Consider the following 27,839-nt stretch of genomic DNA (forward strand, 5'->3'; position numbering starts at 1 on the left):
GCTCACTGCAACCTCAGCTCACTGCAACCTCTGCCTCCCGGGTTCAAGCGATTCTTGTGCCTTAGCCTCCCAAGTAGCTGGGATTACAGGCGCCTGCCACTACGCCTGGCTAATAATTTTTTTGTATTTTTAGTAGAGATGAGGTTTCCCCATGTTGGCCAGGCTGGTCTCAAACTCCTGGCCTCAAGTGATCTACCCACCTAGGCCTCCCAAAGTGCTGGGATTACAGGCGTGAGCCACTGCGCCTGGCCTAGTTATTGTTTTTAAAATGTTAGCTTTGTGATACCATCCCAAAAAGTCATTTATAGTTTTTTGTTTGGGTAGGAGAATTCATCAAAGTGGATAGTCTATAAATTTTTGGTTAACAAATTGGCTCAAAGTCACATTCTTGGCCCAAAGACCATTTTTGGTTTTACTTTCACAGAAAATACATATCAGAAAGTTAGGTTTGTGGCTGTCAAACTGTCAGCTGTTTTTAAAATGTAATTTTTAATACCACCTTAATACTACCTTATAAAGAATGCAGAATATACTTTTGTATTTGGCTTTCTTAAACTGAAGAGATAATGCTTTAGTTAAAGCTAACCTGCTCACAAATAGCTGAGAAATTTAGAAGGAGATTTTACTTAACATTAACTTTTTTTAAGCTAAAAGCTCATAATTTTAACATTTGGCTTTTCTACTACCCTACTGCTGAACAGAGCAATAAAAAAAACTATACTATTTTATTTGGACAATGCTAATATAAATCCTTAACCTATAATGGAAACTTCCACACATGAACTATAAAACATGGGCATTTTTAATGACTACCACTTTTAATATACTAAAATATTCAATATTTGCACATTAAATGAAAAATTAATTTTTAACAAAATTTTATTTAGAGCATTAGGAAAATCATATTCAAAACACAGAAATAATCAGACTATAACAGTGCTGCATAGATAGTGGTATACAGGTTCCCTGACTCTAACTTCTTCCTAACTTAAAAGTTCAATTTTCAAGTCACCAGGTAGAAAATGGTGGAGGCATTATTTCCTCTTTCTGAGGCTAGAAATAATGGCTTCAATGGTGAGAAGGCAAACCATTTAAACAATGAAGATTAGATTATACCCCAATTTAATTCTATTCCCTTCTTGTTATTTCTCATAGATGAAAATTTAGAATGTAATAATTATTGGAAAGGAATAAGAAGTGAATTACCTCTTAGGAGATAATCTGATCAGTGCCTGCTTTAATCAGATAAAACACTAAGTTTTAAAAATTACAACCACAATATTATGCCTAACTAAAATTGCCAATATGAATACTTTTTTACATAATACATTGCATGTATACAAGAAGAGAAATACTTGTTTTCTATCCTTTGACCTTCAGTAAAAAAACAAATGTTATCACTAACAAGGATCAGAAAAATAATTTTCATGGCAGAGCATTAACTCAATGGGGATCAAAATCTTTTCTGAATACTTAGACTGAGTCAGTCAATGAGAAATTGCTAAATTTCTTCTGAGAGTACTTTTCAAAAAGGAAGACAATTTATTGGAAGAATTTGTAGCTGGAAACATTGTTCATTAAGAAAACATTAAGTTACCCTGAGGAAGACTCTTAATATTACCAGTGTTTTCAGGGCCCCCCGACCAACGCATGGAAGAGCAACTTGTAGGCTCTAGCCTTTTAACAATACCTACATAAAGAATATGTTGATCTAAAATGTAACTTGGGTTCTCTGCTACACTGGTAGTAAGTCACAACCAAGACATCTGAATGTGATGGAGTATAAGCAAATTTCGCGTTTATTTTAGGCAGCCCTCTTTCTTTTCTAAGAGAAAGAGTTTGCAGTTCTTCAAATGGTCTTGGATGAAACCTACTGTTTGGAAAAAAGAATCTTCTGTAAGTAAACTGGTAGTTTTCTTAAAACAGTAAACAAATTTATCTGGTCTACATTCTCTAAACTATTATATGCCTAGAAAATAAGGCATTAGTAATTCATCATTGGCCATTGCAGAGCATAGACAACTGTTTTCTTTCTAATCAGGACCATAAGCAAACATTCCTGAAAGTGCAGTGTTATTTTTAACGTCTCTTATGCATTTACAGTCAGCATTTGACTCCCTACATACTTTCATTATAAAATATTTTTTCCCAACGCCTTATATATACCATAATTACTTAAGAAAAGACAAAGTGAGAGCAGCTACAGAAGTAGCAAGGTATTTTCCACAAATAAAAATACAGCATACAAAAAATGGCAAGTTAGTGATAATTGGTAGTATGAGTGCTTATTAATATCCCGCTTTAGGGTCCAAATTAAGATTTGACAAGTTTGAAGCCTTGTCCTGTGTCCAGCACAGTAGGAAGAAACCAACTCATTTTTAATCTTTTCAAGCACCTAAAACAAGTTTTGCAGATCCAAAAAAGGTTCAGACCGCATAACCAATTTGCCAAATGCACTAGGGGATATGTAATACGAGGAAAGTGTAACATCCAGTGCTTAGCCACATCGCTTCCCGTTGGCAAATGCAGAGTGTAGTCACTCCACCGTTTTGACACACCATATACTGCTTTCACTGTGCGTCCCTTTTCAGTCCAGCAGACGTTATTACTGGAGTTGCAGTTATATTCTACCCAGTCTTTTGTAAAGTCACCTAGCTGTGGCGGGTCAGCTTCTTCAATATCTACTGTTTTTATCAACTCTGCTCCTTGCACTGCAATATACTGGTCATTAATTTTCCTCACTTCTTTCACCCAAGGGGTTGCATTTTCGCTGTCTAATACGATAATAAGCCGGGAACAGAAGGAACCATTCTTTTCTCTCCACCATTCTATAAGTGTGTCAAGGCGTAGTGTATCTCCACCTGTGAACAAGAGAAAATTCAATGGAGCAATAATTTCTGCAGCCTCTCATTAAGAAAACCCTCTCAATCATTTTCTCTTAGAGAGAAAATACTCTTGTTTTACATGTATTTTCCTTAAGTTCTTAGAATTAAATAAGCAAAAAATAAAGTATTTAAATGACACTTTCAAAGTATCTTTTGAAAAGATATTTTTTACAATAGATTTTCAACTTGAGGTAAAAAAAAATCCTTATTACTCACATAAAAAGGAATCTGCTAGCATAAATTAAGAAAATAGTTTTACATAGTTGTATTTAGTGAAAACAACTATACAGAAAAGCTAACATTCTATACCAGGGGCAGCAACTACAACTCATGGGCCAGATCCAGCCTGCCACCTCTTTTTGTATGGCCTGAAAGCTAAGAATTGATTTTATATTTTCACATGGTTGAAAGAAAATCAGAGTATTTTGTGATAGTAAAAATTGCATGCAATTTAAGTTTCATATAATTATTTTCATAAATAACAGTTTATTGGAACACAACTACATTCATTCATTTATACTGTCTATGGCTGCTATTGCTCTAAAGTAGCAGAGCTGAATAGCTGCAACAGGGATCTAAACCCACAAAGCCAAAAATATCTAGCCCTTTACAGAAAACGTTTGCCTCCCCATTCTGTATCAGTTTCCTTCTCTTCCTCATATGTAGGTACCTACTGAATGAAAATAAACCCTACTCCTACCTGTACAAGAATGAGTTTAAGAACAGATTTACATTTAAATCAGTTTTATAGCTGAAGAACAAGGGATTAAAAATATATATATACCCAGACAGTTCTAAAGTAAATAAACTTCTGACTACAGGTTTTACATCTCGTTATTTTTTTGCATTAATTTTGATTTTTAAGTATACTACATTAAAATGTTCATTTTGATTATTGAGTTTTTTGGCATTCCCTTATGTTTTGTGCCTGAGGCAACTGCCACCTTCACCTCATCTGGCCCTGCCTCAATGGTACACTGATAACGATCATTCCAATTCTACGAATCTATCCTAAGGAAAGAATAGACATAGTGACAAAAAATTACAAAAAAGACGACCTTCCCATTTGGGAAATGGAAATAAACTATGGCCTAAAACCTTAGGAGGAAATCTTATAACAAAATATTTATAAAGAAAATTTATTGATGAGAAATGTCTGTATTAGAAAAAGCATGACAGTACATCTACAAAAATTATAACAGCAGCTATTGCTGGGTGTTTCACTTCCATGTGGTTTTTAAAATATTTTTCTGAAAGCTTTACATTGAGCATAAGTTACTTTTACAATTTACCAGCACAAGACCCAACATTTTCCCCAAATCAACTGTCCTCTTGGTTTCACCATTAAAAATGGACACCACCAGAGAGAGAATCCTTTAGAATTGGGATTCTATCATATTCTTTATGTGTCATTTATTAATGTTTTATTAATCAGTAAGCTTAAGAACCTGAAAATAAACTTTTTTTATTAATCGCTCTAACACTCACACATATTATCTCAGAGACATTATTTCAGTACATGGTCTCCACACATTACTAATGTGTTATTCCACTGATACCTCCAAAAGATACTTTTTCAAAAATGGCCAAATGTTAACTCTCCATTATTGTCAGCTCTATTAAATTTATCTAGAGATCGGAAGATGACACAGATTATAAGAACTATTATATAAATTCCATCTGCCACAAAACATCATTGCCCAACATGCCATCCACAACTATTTCAATAAACATTCTTTAGCATATTCTACCCTAATTCTCTTATATAAATGCTCTTTAGATATCAACAAGAGACTTAAAGCAGCATTAAAGCTTTCTAAATGATTTCTCTTGTTTTGCTCTCCTTTCTCCTATGAATAGGTTCTATGCTACATTTGGCTTTTGGCCCAGATTCAAAGTACTTACATTTATCTAAGATAATAGCCATCTGATGCATTTCAAGTAATTGAGACTGCTTTTTAAAGGCTTTATTTGTAATAAACTGCTTTATAAATTATCTACATTTTTTCCATTTATTTCTGTCTCTCCTGTAATTACCATAATTGTTTTCTATCCTCAAGCAGAGGCAAAAATATTAGTTTCCATATCATGAAACTCCATAAATATAAGAAGACTACATATTCTAAGTACTGTGAGTAAAGGTACAGGATAAAGGGCAAATATAGATTCTCTTTCCTACAGTGATATTAATACTGGGCCTGCTATCCACTTCCTAACCCAAGTAAAATCCAGTTGTGATGTTTCCTATTTCAAAGTTTGCTGAAAAAACAACAAAAAATAAAACAAAAAATCCCCAACTATTAATAAATTAGCAGAGCTTAAAGCTCTTTGTCACTTAATTTGGAATAGATGAAAGCATTTTCCTCAGAGCAGAGATATTCAATACTATTTGTGAGGCAGAATCAGCCCTTGAGGGCTATGTCTAAAGCAGGCCAGGGCATGAACTAACTGAAAAGCAGACTTTTCTGGGCCTGGTTCAACATGACTACCCACAAGTATGCCAGATGCCTCAGGCCATGCATGACAGTATGCAGTTGCTGAATTGTAAGATAAAATCTACCTTTCTCAGGGAAGGGAGATCAGTATGCTTTCTCTCTCTTTTTTTTAAACTTCTTATAATAAGCCTCAAAGTTAGACAAGAACAAATCTTAGCTAACACAGGAATTCTGTAACGGTCAATTTACTGGTAGCATACTTCAAAAAAATTGTAAAGACATCATTCTAGAATGTAACTGCTAAACATTTACCTAAAATACAACTCTATTTCAGAGTTCTTAAGTCTTCAAAAATTATTCCTAACAATGAATGAAAATTTAGAAAAACTGCGAGAGATATATGTGTGTGTGTTTATCTTAGTGTTTTTTTTTACTTTTCTTAGAAAAATAAAAAGTTGATATAAGTATTAGTAAATGAACATCTAGAATTGATTTCCATAGCTATCTTTAAGAAATACTTAATGAATTTTAAATTACTTAAGAAAAATGCAAACTTTTTAAAGTGTTTCTATTAAGTAATAAATCCTTCATATAAACACACACAAAAAGCTTACTTCTAAAATTACTCTCTTATAACACTTTAAAATAACTAGGGATATATGCATGGCCACCAAAAATTAGCCCTGTTTTTTCCATTTGATCTGGGTAGAGTTTATTATCATAAGGATTATAGTAAGTTTTCAGCAATCCCTGCTTTTATATCTAAAATTCTATTTCTGTAAAGACATTTTAATTGACTAAAAGCTTTCTCTTGTGCTCTGAGTTGGAATACACAGAACATTATACTTTACCTGAAACTGAAGTAGCCATAAAGGTTAAAAAGATGCTTTCTACATTGTAATTAAAAAGTTATAGGTCAAGTAAATGATTTTATAAACTATATTCAATTAGTTTTAATGTTCAGTACCTCTTTTAGTCTTGTACATTCTAATGTTTTGAAATGGGTGACCTATGTTAACAAAAATATTCACTTAACCAGAACATGCCCTTTCTTTATCATCATGGCTTTCACCCTTGGAGGCAACATGGTACAGTGGGAGGAAAAATACACTTTAGGAATCGGGCAGATCTGGTCTTAAATCATGGTTCTATCACACAGTGGTATGACCACAGAAAAGTTACATAACAACTTTCAATTTCCATTTCATCCTTTGAAAAATGAAGATAACAGAAGCGATGGTATCTATCTCAAAGGATTTCACATAAAGATTAACAATGTGTATAAGGTACTAAGTACAGTAAGCTGATGCTTAAAATGTGCCCAATAAATATTAGCTTGTCTTTCTACTAGAAGGCCACTGAGTTATTCAATATTTATTTGCAAAAAATTTCAAAAAAAATTCCTCCTTATGATAAAAACCTCAGTTACAAATCTGGCATGAAATCAATGAGATCATGCCAGTTTAAAATCATCTCTACCTTAACCTTTTGTTTGTTTCTTTCTTGAGTTCTTATATTGGCAACTCTGCCTCTGTCCTTCCATACTACTTCTATTTATCTTTTTCTTTATCCTGAATGTTTCCACTTCATTCATTTTATGACTATTTTATTATTTATATATTCTTGGTTTAAAACATCTACACTTTTATGGAAAAACATCATGTAATTAAATCTAAAATAACTATTTCTAATCTAAAATAAGAAAATTACCTTTCTTTTTTAATGATTTATTCAATGATTTCATCTATCTATAAGCTACTTAAGGATCCTCTACTATGTGTTGGGCTCTGTTATAGGTCCTAAACAAGTAACAGTTCATAAAACAAAGCCCTTGACTTACTCTCTATTAATAGTTGGAAAGACTGACAAATGTATATATTATATAAAGAGATCTCATTTCTCTCTTGGCAATAACTAAGAAGTTTTCTATTTCCCATAATGCATGCAAACCAAAGTTATTTTATGTTTTTTTCAAATGCAAAAAAATCCCTACAGAATTTTGTACCTTAGAATAAAACTCAATGGTCATTTACAATTACTCCCTTATTTTACAGATGAGAAAATTGAAGCCAACAGAAGTTAACTAACGTGCCTAAAATAACACAGCTGTGGCAAATTAGGACCAGAACCAAGGTCTCCTGACCTAAATGCTACTCCCACCATACTACATTATCTGCTGTTTAAAATTTTGGTGAGCTTTATAACATAAATAAAACTACAGATGTGAAGGACTACTGAAATCTGCATCCATAACATTTAAAAACTTACAAATACTAGTCAAAGGAGTTTATCAGCTTCTGAAAAATATATTTAGCAATTCTGAAAATATTTTAAGGGAAACTGATTGTAAGTCTCAAAGCATTTTTTTCCTTCTAATCACTATAAAACATAATTCCCAATCTTACCATTAGAGATTAAATTAGGCTAAACAGGTATGCTAGAGCAAAGAAAAACAAATTAGAGTCATATGTATAGTTCAGTAAACTAAGAATCCTGGAAATTTAATGACTGTGTGTGAAGTACAGATTTCTACATATACATGTGTATCTTTACAATAGTGAAACTGCCAAAGGTGAGTTTACCTGCTAGAGCCCACTCTCCTGTACCATGGGTGTGCCCACTGTAATACAAAATATACGTATCATGTCTGGGTCCATCCACTGTCCGAAGTTCGAGGAAAGCTTTCAGTTTGGAATGCAGAGTATCAAATGACAGTCCACTCGTGGAATAGTCACATCCATAGGTCTCAATCATATGATATGCAAAAAATCTTTGGATAGAATTGAGCATGCCAGTAGACCTCAAATTTAACTCCTGTACATGTTCTGGGGGAAGCAGTGTTGGCTGACCATCAGGACTGAAGTAGGAGAAAACACAATTATTTTGGTGTTTAAGAAGTATTCATTCTGTATCACATTCTCGTCTGTCATTTATAACTGATTATCTAAGAATCAGTTATAATATAGTTGCTGCTAAGTGGGAGGATTTTTTTTAAAAAAATCACCCTTCCTAAAATTCCTATAGTAATAAGAATTAAGCTTAGAAAATCAAAACCCGGTTTCTAAATATTATATTTACTATCATTAAAACAATAATCAAATTCAAAGCTGGGATAATATCTCCAAATGTAGATAGTATTACTCTGTTCTTTATTCGTATTTTCTTACGACAGATATTGGACAAGGCTTTTTAAAAGCAGGATTACACTGTTTCAAGAACATCTGGGTGGGGACTATTAAAAAAACTATTCTTTAAAAATATTATAACACAAAATAAAAAAGCAATATTTTAATTATATATTTATTTCTGTATTGAAAAAGTCTATAAAATTGTGTTCAAATTTTATTAACTTAAGGTATATAAATAATAGAAGAAATTATCTATTAATAGGCATTTAAAAAGTTATTAAAATTTAGGTCCATTGCTTTATATTACTGAACACTAGTTGAAGACTTAGATTTGCTCCTAGAACAAATATAAAATGGTACTCTAGTACAAAGATGATAAAGCAAGTCTTATAACTAGCAAAATACCATTAATATTGAGAAAGAAAAAGTCATCATTCCTATCCAAAAAAGGGATTTCTATCGGGATTTTTGAAAACTTTAGATTTTGCTTCATGTATCATCAATACTATTCTACTAACTTTTCTTCATTACAGTCACAAAAGTGTAAGCAATACATTAAAAAAATTACAACGGAATAAATATCTAACTGTGCATATTACTATTTCCACACATTCTTTCTACAAGGTTGTCATTTCTCACTTCATGGGACATTTCCAAATCTGTTTCTTTCAGTTCTTAAACCTTCAACTTTTTATTAAGTCTTTAACATGAAGGAAAATATTTCCTACAAATAGTCTATTTGGAGATGTTTATGTCAAATACTTGAAATTGGGAAAAAACTTTACTTCCACTCTCCCCTCCCCCAGGGAAAGTGTGATGAAAACTGTCATCAGAATTCATTTATGGCAAAGAATTATTTTAAAGGTAGTTAGCTATAAAATAAAAATCAAAATGTAGCAACATTTACAGATTTATACAGATGTCACCACCTTTGTGGGTAAAAGTTATTTTGGAATAAAACTGCAATAAACATTTATTAAACTTCACTGCCAATCCGCTGAATTCCTAGTATTTGTATGGCATTTTTCAGTGTGCAGAGTGTTTTTACATTCTTTTTTTTTTTAGTGCTTCACGCCATTCCTGTCAGATGAACAGAAGAGGTATTACTATATACATTTTAGGTAAAGACAGATAATAAGGTTCAGAGTAGTTATAATGTACCAAAGGTAACACAGAACTAGACCTCCAGCCTCTCAGGTCCAGAGCACGTTTTATTATATTTCACTATGTTGCTTCAGAGGACACTTTCTTTTTTTTTTTCTTTTTTTTTTTTTCTTTTTTGAGACGAAGTCTTGCTCTTATCCCCCAGGCTGGAGAGCAATAGCACCATCTCGGCTTACTGCAACCTCCGCCTCCCAGGTTCAAGTGAATCTCCTGCCTCAGCCTCCCGAGTAGCTGGGATTGCAGGTACCTGGCACCACACCTGGCTAATTTTTGTATTTTCAGTAGAGATGGGGTTTCACCATGTTGGCCAGGCTGGTCTCGAACTCCTGACCTCAGGTGATCTGCCCGCCTCAGCCTCCTAAAGTGCTGGGATTACAGGCGTGAGCCACCGCGCCCAGCCAGAGGACACTTTCTGAAACAAAATATTCCCTTTAGGGTAAGATCTTTCCTTAGAAAAGCTATTCATGAATATTTTCTGGTTTCTAGCTAAAATATAAGCTTATCATATTTATCAAAATATTTCAATTGAACTCTGAAGATATTATCACTTGGAATAAAGTTTGTTAAAAATGTGGAAGAAACGCACAAGTTATATTTTGAAAACACAGTTTTCAAAAGGAGCTATATTTTATTCATATAAATATTAAGAAAATGTTATGAAATGAATAGTTATCACTAACTATACTATATTATACTATCTAGTATAGTTAGTGATAACTATACTATATTATACTATCTAGTATAGTTAGTGATAACTATTCATTTCATAACATTTTCTTCACTTCACCAACATACCTGCAGAAGTTGGTGGGAATCACAATAGCATATCCAACAGATGTTCCTCCTAAACAGCTACCCAATTCATGGAAGAGCCCATGAGCCATGGATTCCAATGGCAAAACGATTAGAAACATGCTCAAGAAAATTCCATTTGTTGGCTAAAAGAAATCCAAAACATGTTTACATAGTACATATACATATGTGTATACATTTACATGCATAGACATTGATTCACATTTTTTAGCTTCTACTTTCAAAAGGATAAAAGGAACAATGATCTAAAAACAATTTTCAGTTAAAGCAGACAAGTATACATGGATGAGCTAACTATTGCAATAAATCCTAAATTTATCTCTTAGTTTTTTGGAAGTTGTGGCAAAACACGGCACATCATTTTTAAAAAAGATTTGTCAAATAACATCCTATCCAGACGAGAAAAAAAAAAAAAAAAAAAAAACCACTCTTTGATATGACGGAGAAAATGCCAGAAAACAAGTATCTTGTTAAAACCCACATGCCTATGTCATTTTTCAAATAACAGATTCATTTACTTTGTCAAAAAGAGTACTTTAGAAAGGGCTCATTTTTTCCCCGTGAAATTATGAAAATAAATTCTTAAGGAAATTTAAGACCCTAAAGCCATAAAAACTAATTCCATTTATATGATATAGTTTACCTTATAAAGCACTGAACTCTCTAGATGTGCAAATCCAAAATTTTAACAGAAGAAAATATTAGGGACACGTAAGCATTGTAAAAGTAGAATGGAAAGTAGAGAGGCAGAAGAAATAAGCAGGAGGCAATCAGGTATTAATTGCAATGAAAAAGCAGAAAAAATTAATACTCATTTAAGTGAAAAGAAAATGGATAGTCACCTGAACATACCTTTAGAATATTAAACTATTACATTTTTTCTATATGCTTTCTGTATTCTTTCTCTATTACATTCTTTCTGTATAAATTCTTAAGGAAATTTAAGATCCTAAAGCTATAAAAACGTATTCCATTTATATGATATAGTCTACCTTATAAAGCACTGAACTCTCTAGATATGCAATCAAAATTTTAAAAGAAGAAAATATTAAGGACATATAAGCATTGTAAAAGCAGAATGGAAAGTAGAGAGGCAGAAGAAATGAGGAGGCAATCAGGTATTAACTGCAATGAAAAAGCAGAAAAAATTAAGACTCATTTAAGTGAAAAGAAAATGGATAGTCACTTAAACATTTCTTTAGAATATTAAGCTATTACATTCTTCCTGTATTGCTACTGTACATACTATATGCCTAGGTGCATGAACACATGCTTTTAACACTAAGGGGTGGTTCATTTGATCAAAATTTAATAAAAAAATTAATTCCTGCAATAGAAAAATGAATATACTGCCCTATTTTGGTACATCCTATTTTGTCAATGACATAAATAACACAGTACATGCTCCATTTAGAAACACTAGAAAATACAAATAAGTAAAAAAGATATGTGATTAAAATCATTCCAAATACCGTCATCTATATGCACAGCTACTCTGAAATATTCCCAGACTTCATGCAATGTATTTTTCACAAATACATATTCATGTGTATGTTTTTTTTTACCAAAATGGGATACATAATCTATGAACATTTTAATCTAAGCTTACATAACTCTAAATCACTTGTAAAGACCAAATGGCATTCCTATAATACATATAAAACTTTAATTAGTGGATCCTATTATTGGTATTTAAATTGCTTACAGTTTGCCATTATACCAAAACTAGAATAAATATCAAGTTCTGATTAATAATGAGGTTAAGTACCTTTCACTATGTGGGTATCATCTTTGATGAAGTGTTAAATATTTTGCCCACCTTTCTATGGGGTTGACCTTTTCTTCACTGATTTAGTTTTGTTTGGTTCTGAACAGTTTCAATGAAAGTCTTTTGTTGGTGACTCTGTGACTACCTTAATGCTGTTTTTTGCTTAACATGAGTTCTTAATTATAATATAGTCACTTTATGCCTTGTTAAAAAAATATCCCTCTATCCAACCATTAAGAAGATATTTTAACACTATCCTCTAAAGGCTTTATTGTTTTGCCTTTACATTTAAATCTATAATCCAAATATAATTGATTTTATGATAATGGTCCAATTTTTTCTTCTACAGAAACACTCAATTGTCCAAGCACAAATTACTGAAAATATCAACCACTCCACATTACAATGCCACTTTTGTCATAAGTATTCATGGATCTGTTTTTGGTCTCTCTTCTTCTGTTGTTCTGTTTTTTACCATTTCACATATGTCCTTTGGCCTTCATTTCTTCCCTCTATTTTTGGGACTCTAATCAAACAAATATGAGATCTTCTTACCATATCCTCTGAGTCTTACTTATCCTTTCCTTCTGTTCAATATTTTCCATACTTTTCTTTCATGCTGCTGCTTATATAGCTTCTTCTGAACTGTATCTTCCAGTTCACTAATGCCCACGTCAGCTTTGTCTGTTATGTTTGCAATTCTGAAATAATTTATTTCCTGATCTAAATTTCTATTTAGTTCTTTGTAAAATCTGCCTTGTCATTTTTTAGTTTCCAGTGTACTACCATTATGTCCTGATCTCTCCTTTTACTTTTGCAACTTAGCATGATGGTTTTCTGTTTGATAATTCCAATACCTAAAGATTTTTTTCTGTTGTCTGTTGGTTTTGTTGCTTCTTGCTCTTGGTGCTGTGTGTTTATGTGTGTGTGTACCTGGTTAAATTTATAAGCTGAACACTGGATATAAAAATTATATTATTATTAACTTTAGGCCTAGGATAATGATACATTCTCCTAGAGGCAATCTGTTTCTTCCAGAGAGCTGCGGACATTACGAGTCTACATATCTTAATTCAGATTTGACCACTTAATCCCAGGTTGAACCACCGACAGGACACAAGGGCAGAAAGCAAGTTCATGAGAGGGCTATAACACACATGGCTCCACCCTCTTCTTTCAGTATGTAAGCTTAAAATGGGAGGTAATTTACCAGAGATCTCACTTCTGGAGGCCCTCGGCTTGGCTTTTATTTTTGCCACTCTTGAGGAGACCAAAAGCGCAGCTCAGCTCTGAAAACAGTTTCCTCTATGTATACAAATGCCTGCAAGGCACAGCATTGAGTGTTTTCATCCCAGGAAGTATGGTGTGTTTTTCCATTTATTGAAGTCTTCTTTTATAATCTACATTGAGGTTTGTAGTAATTTTAAAATAAAAGTTTTGTAAGTTTAAAACTTATTTTATGTTTCTGTTCTTACAAATGGAATCAGTTCCAATTTTCTGATGATTGATTTCCAGGCTATTACATTTTATATATTTACATATTTTTTCTAAACCAGTGCTTCTCAATCTTCAGTATGTTTTTACTATTAGAAAAAAGTATTAAACATTTTGATTTAGCAGCGAACTAAGCAAATGATAAAGTTCAATTGTCAATCAATTTGTAGATGACTTAAATGAAAAGCCTAATAATTCAAAATTCCAATTAAAATGTTAATTGATAGTGATGTTATTCAATACCCTAATGTTGGTTTTGCAACAGTGATGATGATATTTGATACAGTGGACTAAATAAGTAGATATTCAGGGGTTTATTGATCACAATTCATAAATAACAGATGATCTGTTACTACTTGCTTTTCATATTAAAAAAATCTTAGAAACTGAGAATTTTATGCTGATTGACAGGGTCTCACTCTGTCATCCAGGCTGGAGTGCAGTGGCATGATCACAATTCACTGCAGCCTTGACCTCTCAGGCTCATGTGATCCTACCACCTCAGCCGCCCAATTAGCTTGGGACCACAGGCGCATGCACCACCATGCCTGGCTAATTTTTTTATTTTTGTAGAGACAAGGTCCCTATGTTGCCCAGGCTGGTCTCAAACTCCTGGGTTCAAGCAATCCTCCCGCCTTGGCCTCCCAAACTATTGGAATTACAAATGTGAGTCATCATGCCTGGCCCTGTCATACATTTTTAGAAAGCAAATTTATCAGGAAAAAATCATTAAGTACTTCTATTAGGTTATTTTGAAAAAGCAGGCTTAGAAAAACAGTATCAAATATTCTATTATGATCACACACAAGTTAATATTTTGGCAATACAAAAATTCATAATCTTAACTGAACAGATGGCAAGTATGTCCAGGGGAAGCCAAAATAAATTTAGGATGTTTTATACGCTTGCCACTTTCAGAGAGCTTCAATTTTATTGGCCTGCAAACCTTTATTCTATAGCTTCAATCTAGAAGTCATTTGTGACTTTGGAGTACTCCTTACACCTTAATTCCAAGTAACAAATAAGATCAATTGATTCAAGCCTACAAGTACTTTTTCTCCTTTTCTTCTCCAAATTATCCTCAGCTCACTATCAAATTTTAAGACATGGCTCATATTTCAGAGCAGATATAAACTGAGCACAAAAGAAGACCAATAAACAACCTGTAAGTAATGCCCTTTGAATAAAAGTTGTTACTAGTTATTAGATCTCTATTCAGCTGGGCTTTCAAGTTATGGTCAAAGTATTCAACGTTTCATATCCTAAAATTTTTCAGGTAACAGGAACAAAATTTCTTTATGCAATGTCATTTTAAAAATGTAACATTTACATAAACATTTACGGCTTGTTTGTTTAGAAGCATTTTTGTATGAGTCACCTTATGCAAACCAGATTTGGAAAACATACATAGAACTCTAAAGAAAGTAAAGCCCTGGCTGGGCGCAGTGGCTCACGCCTGTAATCCCAGCAATTTGGGAGGCTGAGGCGGGTGGATCACGAGGTCAGGAGATCGAGACCATGGTGAAACCCCGTGTCTACTAAAAATACAAAAAAATTAGCTGGGCACGGTGGCGGGCGCCTGTAGTCCCAGCTACTCGGGAGGCTGAGGCAGGAGAATGGCGTGAACCCGGGAGGCGGAGCTTGCAGTGAGCCGAGATCGCACCACTGCACTCCAGCCTGGGGGACAAAGCGAGACTCTGTCTCAAAAAAAAAAAAAAAAAAAAGAAAGTAAAGCCCAACTAAGAAACAGAATACATAAATGCAGCAATATATAAATGGAGAGACTGCGAGAAATCGAGCTTTAAGAAACCACAGGCGACTTTCAAAACTTTGCTTGGTTCAGGAAATTTAGGAACATTATGAAGGCTACTGTATAATTTTAAAGTCAAATGACTTCTTTATGTGGAAGAAGTAGGGCATAGTGGAAAGGACCCAAGCTTCGGAGTTAGACTTTTGTTCAATCCCAGCTCAGCCACTTGCTATGTGTACAAGAATAAGTTAATTAACCTTTTGAGTCTTGATTTCTGGAATATATATATAGATAATTTATGTCATGAGCTTATTCTGTAGATTAGAAATACATATGTATGGCAGTATAAAGTTAAAAGAAATGCTTTCCACATGACCCAGCAATCCCACATCACACTAAAATAAAAGCTTATGTTAACACAAAACCTTGTCTACAAAGGTTTATAGCAGCTTTATTCATAATTACCAAAAAACTGCAAATAATTTCAGTGTCTCTCAACTGAGTAAGGGATAAACTGGAACATCCATACAATGGGATATTGCTCAAGTAAAAGTAACTAACTTACTGATGGCACACAGCAATACAGATGAATCTCAAATGATTTAAATAAGAAGTCAGACTCAGGGCCAGGTGCAGTGGCTCACACCTATAATCCCAGCACTTTGGAAGGCCAAGGCAGGGAGCACTGCTTCAGTCCAGGAGGTCGAGGCTGCAGTGAGCCATGATTGTGCCACTGTACTCTAGCCCACACTGCAGAGCAAGACCCTGTCTCAAAAACAAAAGTCAGGCTCAAAAGACCACAATGTTAAATGATTTTATGAATATGACATTCTGGAAAAGGAAAATGTCTAGGAACGGAAAACAAATCAGGTTGCCAAGTACCTGGGGTTGGGAGAAGGACTGACTACAAGGAAGCAAGAGGGAATTTTGGTGGTGATTTAACTGCTCTACAAATTGACTGTGGTAGTGGTGGTCACACAAATATATGATCCATATCAAAAAAAAAAAGAGGGGGGCACAGATAGTTAATATTTTGTTATGCAGGCCATACAATCTCTGTTTTAACTACTCAACTATGCTGTTTACCATAATTACAAGAGTTAATATGGTAAGAAGATATAACAAACATGCATTTACCTCTGGGAACAGTGCTTCAAAATAAAGAAGCAAAAAAAAATGACAGAATTGAAAAAGGAAGTAGACAATTCAGGAACTATAATAGAGATTTTCATCTCTCTCAGTATTACAGAATTAGACAGAAAATTAACAAGGCTATAGATACATGAACACCACCACCAACCAACTTAATCTAGCTGATATTTATAGTACACTGTACCCAACACCAGAGGACTCATTATTTTCAAGTAAACATGGAATAAAACATACCATGCCACAAAACAAGTGGCCTAAAAGACTAAAATCATACAGTGTTCTCCAACCACATGGAATTAGAAATCAATGGAAAGAAATGCGAGAAACTTCCAAATATTAGGATATCACACGACAAACTTATAAATAACCCATGAGTCAAAGAGGAAATTTCAAAGGAAATTAGAAAACATCTCACCAGATGGCATAGTACTAGCACAACGGTAGACATATAGGTTAATATAACAAGAGAACTCAAAAATACAACCTTACGTTTATGTTTAACTAATTTTAAACAAAGACGCCAAGGCAATTCAATAGGGGAAATGTTAATCTTTTCAACAAATGGTGCTGGGAACAATGAGACATCTATATATTTAAAAAAAAAAACAACTTAGATCCTTATCTCATACTATACTCAAAATAATCATACACCTAAATATAACAGTTAAAACAATAATGCTTTTGAAAGAACTGTGACCTAGTGTTGAGCAAAGAATTCTTAGATAAGATACTAAAAGCAGAGCCCATGAAAGAAAAAGTGGATAAATTGGACTCTGTAAAATTAAAAACTTTTACTCACGAAAACTCTTCAAAAATTTGTATCATTCAGAAAATAAAAACAGAAGCCACAGACTGGGAGTAAACATTTCCAAATCATTTATCTGACAAAGGGCTTGTATCCAGAATACATAAGGAACTCTTAAAAGACAAATAACCCAGCTTTAAAATGAACAAAAGATGTGAATATTTAAACAACAAAGTAAATGGCTAATACATAAAAAGATGCTCAACATCATCAGTCATTAGAGACATAAATTAAAACCACAATGCTATCACCTACATCTAAATCGAGGGATTCTCAAGTAGATCAACTTTAGGAAAGAGTAGAATGGAAGGTGAGAATCAGGAAACTGATTCTCTTAAAATTATCTCTGCTGACAGACTCCTTGGAAAGTTTTTGTGTACCTCCAGTGGTACACACCATACCTGAAGACCACTAGATAAGAAAAAGTTTGGAGACCAAGAAAACATTAATGTTTGGTTAACAGAATTTGAAAGCCTGGAATGGCATCCAGCATGAATGAGGCTGACTTGGAAAAGAAAAAGTATTTAGGGCTGGGAAAGGAGCTAGCAGGAGGAGGGGCAAGGAAGAGGGAGGAAAACTCATGCTTGAGTTTTTGACATCATCAACATAATTCTGATCGTGCCTAACACCCGCAAGTAGAGCAAAGTAAGGACGATATCCTCAGGCCACACCCAAGATGTTTTCCTTATTTGGTTGACTCCCACACAGGATGCCTGCCCTAGCCCAGCTGACTAGAAAGCACCATGTCCAGGCAAGTCTTCACATGTCCCTCTTCAAAACACACTTCTAGAAATCACTCAGCAGCAATAAACTGTTACAAAGCAGAGAGCTGCACCAAGCAGAGCTGACTTTCCTCTAGAAATCACTCAGCAGCAACAAACTCTTACAGAGAGCTGGACCAAGCAGAGCTGACTTTCCTTTATGCCCCACATCCCAGTCTGATGTACACAGATTATAGTATTTATCACACTGTAATCATAATTGTTTGTTTACATGCCAGCCTCTTCCTCCTCCCATTGGAGACTGTGCCACCTTTGACAGACATCCTGAGATCTGCCGCACCCACTATAGTGCCTGGCATATAGTGCATAGTCAATACATGCTCAATTAATGGAAGACTGGGTTTGTTAATACTGCAGATGCAAACTCCAACTGTACAAATGTCTTTGTCTACAAGAACCTTTTAGAAAACATTTCTGGGCAGCAAAGGTACCGTGAAACCCATGTTTTCTTTCTTAGGATAACCTCTAATCTATAATTGAGAACCTGATATGTTGTTATATATCTGATCACCTTTTATATAAAACCTTCAGAGAAATGGCTACATAAAAGAAACATGTTACAGTGAGGAGTCCAGGGAATAGACAGAAGTTAAGTAACTTTGTTCCTGCTAGTACTAGTGACTCTGGATGTGTCTTCTTTCGCTTTCAGTTTCCTCACGGGTATAATGAAAGGATCAAAATACAATCTTTAAATACTTTCCAAATGTTAGTATTCTAAGACTCTTTAATCGATGAGTATTTCACTAATGAACAGTCAGGAAGCGGGAGGCATCACAATGCTGAGTGTTCATAACATTTTGGTACCTCTTTGCTAGAGATCAAATAAATTATCCTCTTGAAACACATTCAGTGCTTCAATTCCATGAACAAAATTAAATAAGAGCAAATATGAATATCCTTTTGAAATCAGGAACTTGACCTTATAACTTGAATTTCAATTATTGAAGCTAGCATTTTATTACATGTCATTGGGGTTGATGGACAAACAATAAGCTTACCTGCCAGGAAACTGCTCCCAAAATCGCTGTTGCAAGAAGACTAAAAAACACCAACTGCTCTGAAATCAAGCAAAAATGGCGCATCCCTTTGGATGCCATGATTCTATCAAGGCTATTGTAATCTGTCCTGTGGGTAAAATATACTTTATGGCAGTCATTTAATTTGGTATGGAATCCCCAAAGAGTTAAAAGAAAAATAATATGACAAATCATCCAGAAAATTCCAAAAATGGAAAAGCCAGGTATTACAAAATACCAGAGATGAGTATCTCTAAGTTTAAATGCTGAAAGAATAAAAAATGTAAGCTCAATCATTCCAGCAAAAACGACTGAAAGTCTTCTGCAAATTCTTCCACGGTACAAAAAGGGTTTCCATCTTTCAGTTACTGAAAGTCCACTAAAATAAATATCAAGGAAAGGATCAGTTATCAGGCAAATAAAAAAACATGCAAAAGCAATCGGATTTTTGGGAGTTTCCAATGAGGAAAAAAATAACAAAACTGCAAAAATAACTAAGTTTGGAATAGCTAAGAAAGATTTCATTCTCAGATCAATAATCAGCATAGCCAGAGCTACAACAAGCAAAATGACACTCAGAGACTTCTCCACCAACATAGTTGTGCTGGCAATGGCAAATCCAACAAGCTCCAGAAATTCAACTGTGGTTAGTAAAGTGGGTCGATGACGGACATAACCAGAAATTCTCTCCACCAGAGAGCACAATATCCTTAACACTATGGATGTTAGAAGCAAATATTTGGTTGATTCTTCTTTTACATCATTTTTAAAGGATGAATTATCAAGAAAACATAGGAGGCCAAGCAAGAATCCAAACCAAAGATTGGAGAGACTTAAACTTGCTGCTTCCATTGAAAAATAATAATAGAGTATGCTGGCGATTCCAAGAACAAAAAGACCAAGAATAAAAATTACCAAAATTAAGGAATTGGCTGTTTTTTCCCATCTTACGTATAGACCTAAGCATATAGCAACCAATAAATTGATTCTGGCTAAATAGCCAAGATACCGCACTGAAGAATGCATGTTCACTTCTCTATTTACTTCTTCCAGTCTTGTCATTGCTAAATAGAGACAATGACTAAAGCAATAACGCAGTGATTTACACATGTAACCAGCAATGTGGGCTTTTCCCTCACGTTACAAAAATTAACCGCTTGTATTTCATCCAGTATATCCAATGTATCCGCAACTCCTATTTCAACATTTTCTCTTGTGGAAATTTTGTTTATAGTGATCTAAAAAGAAGAAAACAATATTTCAGAGTTAATTTTATATAATTTACTCATTATTTTATATAAAGATGCATATAGAAAGTGAAAAAATCCAGTTTAAAAACTGAAATCCAGTTTACAACCTGATTTGCAATATCTTAATGAATACTGTTTCTGGCTTAAAACTTCGCAGTTTATCCAAACAGACATGGCTGTGCTTTCTACTCATCATATGCTATCACTGCATGAATAGAACCGTTCTTCCGGAGACGGTGAAGAATTCACCTAATCCATTCTGGTTTAAATATCTGGTTTTTCAACAACAAAGAAAGGTGAAATGTTCACAATAGCTTAGACTGTAGCAGGTTTTGGTACAAGAGAAAGCTACTTAGTTCTTAAAGTGAATGAAGGACTTCACCGTTACCTCTAATTTGAAAAGCACTTGTATATATTAGTAGTAACAGCAACCATTATGACCTGCCAAATATCTCCTACATCTTTTTACAAGCCAGCTCTAGAATGTTACACAAGGTCTTTACATTGTTTAACTAATAAACTTACTAGAATTCAAGTATTAAAGTTACTCATTCCCTAAGGTTGAGCCATAATTCTCCCTGTACTTTTATCTCTATTAAATTACTTTGATTACTAAACTTGCTTTCCAAATCTAAACACTATCTCTCTAGCAAACCAGTTCCTGACCAAATCCGAGTCAAAAATGAAAAACTGAAATGCTCACCCTAATAGTCATTATAAAGTACATGAAGAACTTTTCAATTCTACTTAAACAAATGTTACTACAAGTATTTGTTAGCGGACCCAGGAAATTAAAGCTTCCACAAGTCACACCTAAAAAATGATAGTAGTCAAAAAATGATTTAAACATCTATAATAATTCTTCAAAATTTCCTAGTATACTGTTTCAAAAGAACTGATCAATGGTTCATGGTAACTCTATCTAAAGAGAACCCAATCAGATATTTAAAAAGAAACTAGGGCCAGGCATGGTGGCTCTCTCCTGTAATCCCAGAACTTTGGGAGACTGAGGAAGGCGGATCACTTGAGGTCAGGAGTTAGAGACCAGCCTGGCCAACATGACAAAACCCTGTCTCTACTAAAAATACAAAAATTAGCCGGGTGTGGTGAGAGGCAGCTGTAATGTCTCAAGAGGCTGAGACAGGAGAATCTCTTGAACCCAGGAGGCGGAGGTTGCAGTGAGAGGAGATCATGCCACTGGACTCCAGCCTGGGGGATAGAGCGAGACTCTGCCTCCAAAAATAAACAAAAAACCCCACGAGTTTTTGATTAGTTCATTTGTACTTTCTTAATAGCTGTGCACTAAAAGGCTCAAGAGAAACATGAGAACCTGGAATCAACTCTTAGTACTCATCTGGCTGGAGAGGAATGTTACTAAAGCAACCTTAGGGTCTCTGGGAAGTTCCAAGTATTATTACTTATTTTGCTTTTGTATGTTCAACAAGCACATTTTTAAAATTTTTACAACTGAGTCTATTTAAGTATTCCAACTGATTTTCCTTAATTACATCTTTATTCACTCATGTCTTAAGGTACCACATAATGTTAAAGAAAATGTCTTCCTTTGGTATATTTTGGTTTATCTTTTTGAGTGTGAGAAACTGACAAAATCTGGAATGCATTGAGGTTTTTTTTTTTAAACATCACTAATGTGTGTTATAAAATAATTCAACAAATACGTTAGAATATACATCCTCAAAGAGCTGATGGTACAATCTGGGCTCAGACTACTGAACACTGCTGGACAGGGGGGAAGAAATTCACACACTAGGCTAAACGGTGCCACTCTAAATCCATGGAACATCCTTCCCTGGTCAACATTCTTCCCCATTCTTGTGACTATTCAAACCTCTATTTCCTCTCTTCAAATCTCTGATACCCTGCTTCCTCCTATTGCATTCTCACCAGATGACTCTGCCTCCTAGAGTCATCAAAAGGGAGCTCACTTGAGTTTCCAAGTCCACAAACCCACCTCTACTTATATCTCCGAATATAAGAAAAGAAGGCTGTTGCTTCTCTATCTAAGGCTAAACCTTTCAGCCATATTGTGCATCTTTCCTTCTGCCTCTTCCAGAACGTCAGACTCTCTCCTCTCTCTGCAAACTCTCACTTTTCTTTTATCCATTAGTATTTAAACATTTATAAATCTGTTTCTTTTAAAAACAATACCAAAAAAGTTAAGATACAAAACAAAAACGATCCTTGCTCATCCCCATATCCTCTATGAAGCTCAATCTTGTGTCCTTTTGACAGCTGGTATTTAGTTGCTTCACTTCTTACCCATTCACTTTTCAAACCACTAAATGGTGTTTCCCACCACACAACTGCTCTGCTAAGTGTTGAAATGACCTGTAAATTCCTAAATCCAATGGGTACTTTTCACTCAGTATCCTGCATATTCTTTTTGGGGGGGAGGGGGAAGGGGGACGGAGTCTCGCTCTGTCGTCCAGGCTGGAGTGCAGTGGCAGGATCTCGGCTCGCTGCAACCTCCGACTATTGGGTTCAGGCGATTCTCCTGCAACCTCTGACTATCGGGTTCAAGTGATTCTCCTGCCTCAGCCTCCAGACTAGCTGGGATTACAGGCACCCATCGCTATGCCCAGTTAATTTTTGTATTTTTATTAGAGACGGGGTTTCACCATATTGGCCAGGCTGGTCTCAAACTCCTGATCTCAGGTGATCCACCCACGTCGCCTCCCAAAGTTCTGGGATTACAGGCGTGAGCCACTGAAACTGGCTTTTTTTTTTTTTTTTTTTTGAGACAGAGTTTCATTCTTGTTGCCCAGGCTGGAATACAATGGAGCGATCTCGGCTCACCGCAACCTCTGCCTCCCAGGTTCAAGCGATTCTCCTGCCTCAGCCTCCCAAGTAGCTAGGATTACAGGCATGTGCCACCATGCCTGGCTAATTTTATATTTTTAGTAGAGACAGGGTTTCTCCATGTTGGTCAGACTGGTCTTGAACTCCCGACCTCAGGTGATCCATCTGCCTTGGCCTCCCAAAGTGCTGGGATTACAGGTGTGAGCCACTGCGCCCGGCCGTATCCTGCATATTCTTTAAACAAATTTACATTGTTGACTTCTCTCACCTTCCAAACCATTCCTTTTTGCAGGCATCCAAAGACTAAGTCTCCAGATTTTTTTTCTTAATTCATTGGTTTTCCCTCCTCGGTCTCCTTGAAGGCTCTTCATTCTCAACTCATCCTTTGGATGTTCAACCCCAAACCTAGGCTTTTCCACTACATACTTTTTCTAAGCAATGTCATTTATTTCTATGTCTTCGATTATTATCTCTCTACTTAAGTGCACACATGTATTAATCTACCTATAGAAAATGAAGCACCAGCTCTGTTCTGCACTGTTAACAGAGGTAAATACCTGGAAACAAAGTAAATGTAAACATGTAAAAAAAAAATTAGTAAAGTACAGTGCATCCATATAATGCAATATATGCAGTTACCTTCTTATGGACCAAAATCAACATGGCAGATTGTTTTTAAATGGCTAATTTACAAAAGTCTTTCCCCATTCTGATCTTCTTCAAAAGACAGCCTGAGTTAGAGCATAATAGAAAAACATTACAATCCTTTTCAATTGGTTTGCCATCACTAATGATTCAATGGACAATTATTCCAGAGGTAGATGAAAATGGAGCATAGAAGAGTCAATATGCATATAGGAAAAGCTAACTAATCACTGCCAGAGTCTGATTATTTCATAAAACCTTACATACTACTCTAACCCTCCTCTTCACCATCATCTACATTTAATCCTCACCAAGTCCTGTATACTATTCTTCCTAAACATTTTTTAAGTGTTTCTACTTCTCGTCCCCAGGGTCACCATCCCAATTTTGGCCACAATCATGTTCAACATTTCCCTGTATCCATTCTTGCCCTCTCTAAGAAGTGTACTTTTTAAAACCAAAATTTAGCACTCCACTGTGTAAAATGCTCCAATGGCGTCCCATCACCCTTAGCAATAAAGTCAAAACTCCTTACAGTGCCTCATAAGGCACTCCGTGTTGGGCCTGAGTAACTCTCCTGCCTTATCTGTTACCACTCTTCCTCTCACACTTTGTTTTCCAACCTTACTGACCTTTCAATTACAAACTGCACAAATGCTATTCCCTCGCCAGGTACACTCCTTTTCTTCTTCCTGGCCCCACCCCAGTGCTCACACCTGGCTTACTCCAACTCTTCAGGTCTCAGATAAATCATTTTCTTAAGAGATTATCCCTGCCCCCTCCCCATTACATGACCCCCGTACTTTCTCTGTTACATACCATCACTTATTTCATGTCTGCATTTCCCACTAGATCAAAAGATCTCTGAGGGTTTGTCTTCAATACTGTACACCCAGTGACTAGCAAAAATCCGGCATCAAGAAGGTATTCAATAAATACTTGTTGAAAAATAAAGACTAATACAAAAATAACTACATTTAACAACAATGGTCACCATTGGACACTTACTAATGCCTAAAGAGAATACAGAACTTAGCTAATATCCCACAACTAATAACTAGTAGAACTAAGGGAGAGTCCATGAATGTTTAGTTTCTATTTCAGCTTTCCACCAGTCTTTACTTAATTCACCCAAATTCTTCCAAACCAATTCTCTCTCCATGTCCTACCTCTAGGGAATGGCTTGAGGCATACTGTATCACTTGCATTACTTTCACTCAGAAACTTTCTGTCCCATCTAGAAGTGTCAAGGCTGAAAGAACTACACTGAAAAAATCAGAGTCAGGGAATTTCAGTGCTTCAGTTCTGAGTTACTGATAACTCTTTGAGCCATCTCATACGAGGAAAATGGCATCTCGAATATCAAACTCCTCAGCACTAGAGCAGCAACAGCAATTTCTCTCCCTTTCGGCCCCCTTCTAGCGAGATGTGGGAGGTCCGACAAGGAGCTTGGCTGTTCTCCACCATCCTCTGCCTCGGAGAACCCGACCACAACGTGGCGCCCAGTTGAGGGGGAACCCTTGCACGATACGGAGAGGCGCTCCCACACCCTCCAATCTCCAACCACCACTGTTAACTCCTCCACCGGCAGGTATCCTACCCCGGCCCTGGGAGGCCGACTGGGCGGAGCTTGGGGTCCGGACCACGCGGAGCCCTGGCAGTGTCTATGCCTAGATCTCGCCGCCCTGCCGTCCACCCATTTCTACTTACCTACCTGACTCGGCCGTCGCCACCAACGCGCTATCCCAACCCTCGGAGTCAGTTCCAAAACCAAACCAAAAAGGAGGAGGGCAGACAAGGCTTCAGCCTGCGACTGAGAACAGGGGGACGGCACGCCTTGGGGAACGAGGGCCCGAGGCCATACGCGCTAATACAGGCCAGTGTCGGCGGAAACTTTCTCAGTTACCAGCCCGGCCGCGACCGCCATGTTTCCGCCGCCGAAATCCGCGACGGTACGGAACGCCGCCGGGGTCAAACTACGCGGCGCGCGTCCTTCCCGAGGCCCGGCCCCCTCCCCGCCCAAACCCGCGCGCCGCCGCACAGCCAGGTGAGCGAGGCGCTGCGCGAGTGTCAACTGCCCCACCTAAGGCGCCTGCCTTCCTCGAGCCAAAGTCGACTCCTGAGACCTGGAATCAGCAGTTGAGAACAGACAGCGGGAAGACCACCAAAGATCAGGCTGACGGTGCCTATCAAGCATCTAGGCCACCGCCTCGGCCTGGACCGAACGGGGACAGGGCGGACAGGACTGCCACTCGTGGGCTGTAAATACTGCGGGAGGCGTTGCTGCTCTTTAATATATATGGCATAATATATGGCTTTGTAACCAGCTAAGGCCCAAGGTCCTTAGGCCCTCCCTCAGAACCCTTCAGTTCCTCAAATGGAGGGACATGTCGGGTTTTGCTCAACATTAAATCATAGCATAGTGCCTGACACATAGTTGGCACTTAAATATTTGTAAAATAATAATATGCAATAGGCTCTCCACGATCCGTAGTTCTCTCCTCCCACTTGTTTTGCATGTATTATCTATATATTTTTCCTATTTTCCATAATAGAGTGCGAATTTCCTAATTTTCATAATAGATGTTGGGGGTTGGTGTGGCCAGCACATCTATAGGAATGAACAACTCTCAGATTGAGATTCTGCATATGTGGATGAAAATTTTGAGTTAGATTCTCTCTAGACTCCTAATTTTAAAAGCAATCACAACTCAACTTCCCAAATATGTAACTAGCTCTCTGGGGAACACCAGTGTCACATTTCTAACTACTTGCTAGATGTTTCTACTCAAATATATTGTCATCACTTCCAACTCAACTTGCCTTTAATGGACATTTGTATATATTTATTATGCCCCCCCATTTGAATCCCCTTCCGTATTTGGAGAATTCCCCACCTTAGTTAAGAGTCTAATGGCTGCAGCTGAAATGCTGAACACTTGTTTAACCAATCATGTGTACCCGCTGGAAGCCATGAGTCAAAAAAGGCACAGAAAGCTGCACTCCCAGGTCACCTGTAGGAGCATACCAAGTGTAGAAATCGAGAACCCATCCCCAACAGCAAGGTAAGCTTCTGGGGCAGTAGTGAGAGTGCTGGCATCCACTATTAACATGTCAGAGATGCAAGATGCCTGTGCTTGGTGAGGGTCACAACCCCAGAGCCCTTTCCCAATCTGTTCTGTAGCCTGTTAACAGTCTCTGTGTACATTTCTGGGTAGCCTGTGACAGACTCTGTACTACATAGTCGTGAGGCAGGAGAATAGGGTCTGGAGGCAAGGAACTTAAGGCTGATTCATGCTGACTTCCTAGAACTATATCAAAAGGAAAGCCCCAACTTTCCACACCTAAGTAACAAAAGGACCCGGCCCCCTCCCCCACCACCGCCCTTTTCTGCGTGGCAGATGGAAAATTGAAAGTACCTCTGATTGGTTGCTTTCCATAACTAATTAGATGTTTGCATAGGGTGTAACCTTTGTAACTTTGCTTCAGACTCTGGTTGCTTTCCGCTATCAGACTGATTGTGGGCCACTGTATTTGCGTGGGGTGTACACCAAGTGGCCAATGGGAAACCTCTTGAGGGTGTTTATACCCCAGAAAATTCTATAACCCGGCCGCCCGGCTCTTGAGCCCCATGTTCCGGCTCCTCACACCCTGTGGAGTGTACTTTGATTTTCAGTAAATCTCTGCTTTTGTTGCTTCATTCCTTCCTTGCTTTGTTTGTGCGTTTTGTCCAATTCCTTGTTCAAGATGCCAAGAACCTGGACACCTTCCACCGGTAACAGCCAGAGGTAGTTTCTGGCCATGTAGGTGCAAGCCTCAATCTCCAGCTATCCTTTGAGCTACTTGGCGTCCTCTAGTAAACTTACTTTCTGCTTAAATTAGCTACAGCTGCATTCTGTTGCTTAGCACTAAGACCAGCTCACTAAATTAGT

General features: G+C 36.5%; 1 protein-coding gene across 6 annotated transcripts; it reads right to left on the reverse strand.

Moving 5' to 3' along the window:
- Positions 1-764: 764 nt before the first annotated feature.
- TMEM168 (transmembrane protein 168) lies at positions 765-25,754 on the reverse strand. Of its 6 annotated transcripts, none has more exons than XM_058426092.1 (6): positions 25,622-25,751; positions 23,902-23,993; positions 19,175-20,430; positions 10,408-10,550; positions 7,903-8,177; positions 765-2,861 (listed from the first exon to the last, which is right to left on the reverse strand). In XM_058426092.1, the coding sequence occupies exons 3-6, from the start codon at positions 20,300-20,302 to the stop codon at positions 2,314-2,316; spliced, it is 2,094 nt and encodes a 697-aa protein (XP_058282075.1). In that variant the 5' UTR covers positions 20,303-20,430; positions 23,902-23,993; positions 25,622-25,751; the 3' UTR covers positions 765-2,313. The 6 variants fall into 6 exon arrangements, with proteins under 6 accessions (XP_058282075.1, XP_058282071.1, XP_032617382.1 ...); XM_058426088.1 differs by lacking the exon at positions 23,902-23,993 and adding an exon at positions 23,531-23,819 and having other exon boundaries at positions 25,622-25,724; XM_032761491.2 differs by lacking the exon at positions 23,902-23,993 and having other exon boundaries at positions 25,618-25,754.
- Positions 25,755-27,839: the final 2,085 nt, after the last annotated feature.

The sequence above is a fragment of the Hylobates moloch genome, unplaced genomic scaffold, assembly GCF_009828535.3.
Source record: "Hylobates moloch isolate HMO894 unplaced genomic scaffold, HMol_V3 SCAFFOLD_1, whole genome shotgun sequence".
NCBI lineage: Eukaryota > Metazoa > Chordata > Mammalia > Primates > Hylobatidae > Hylobates > Hylobates moloch.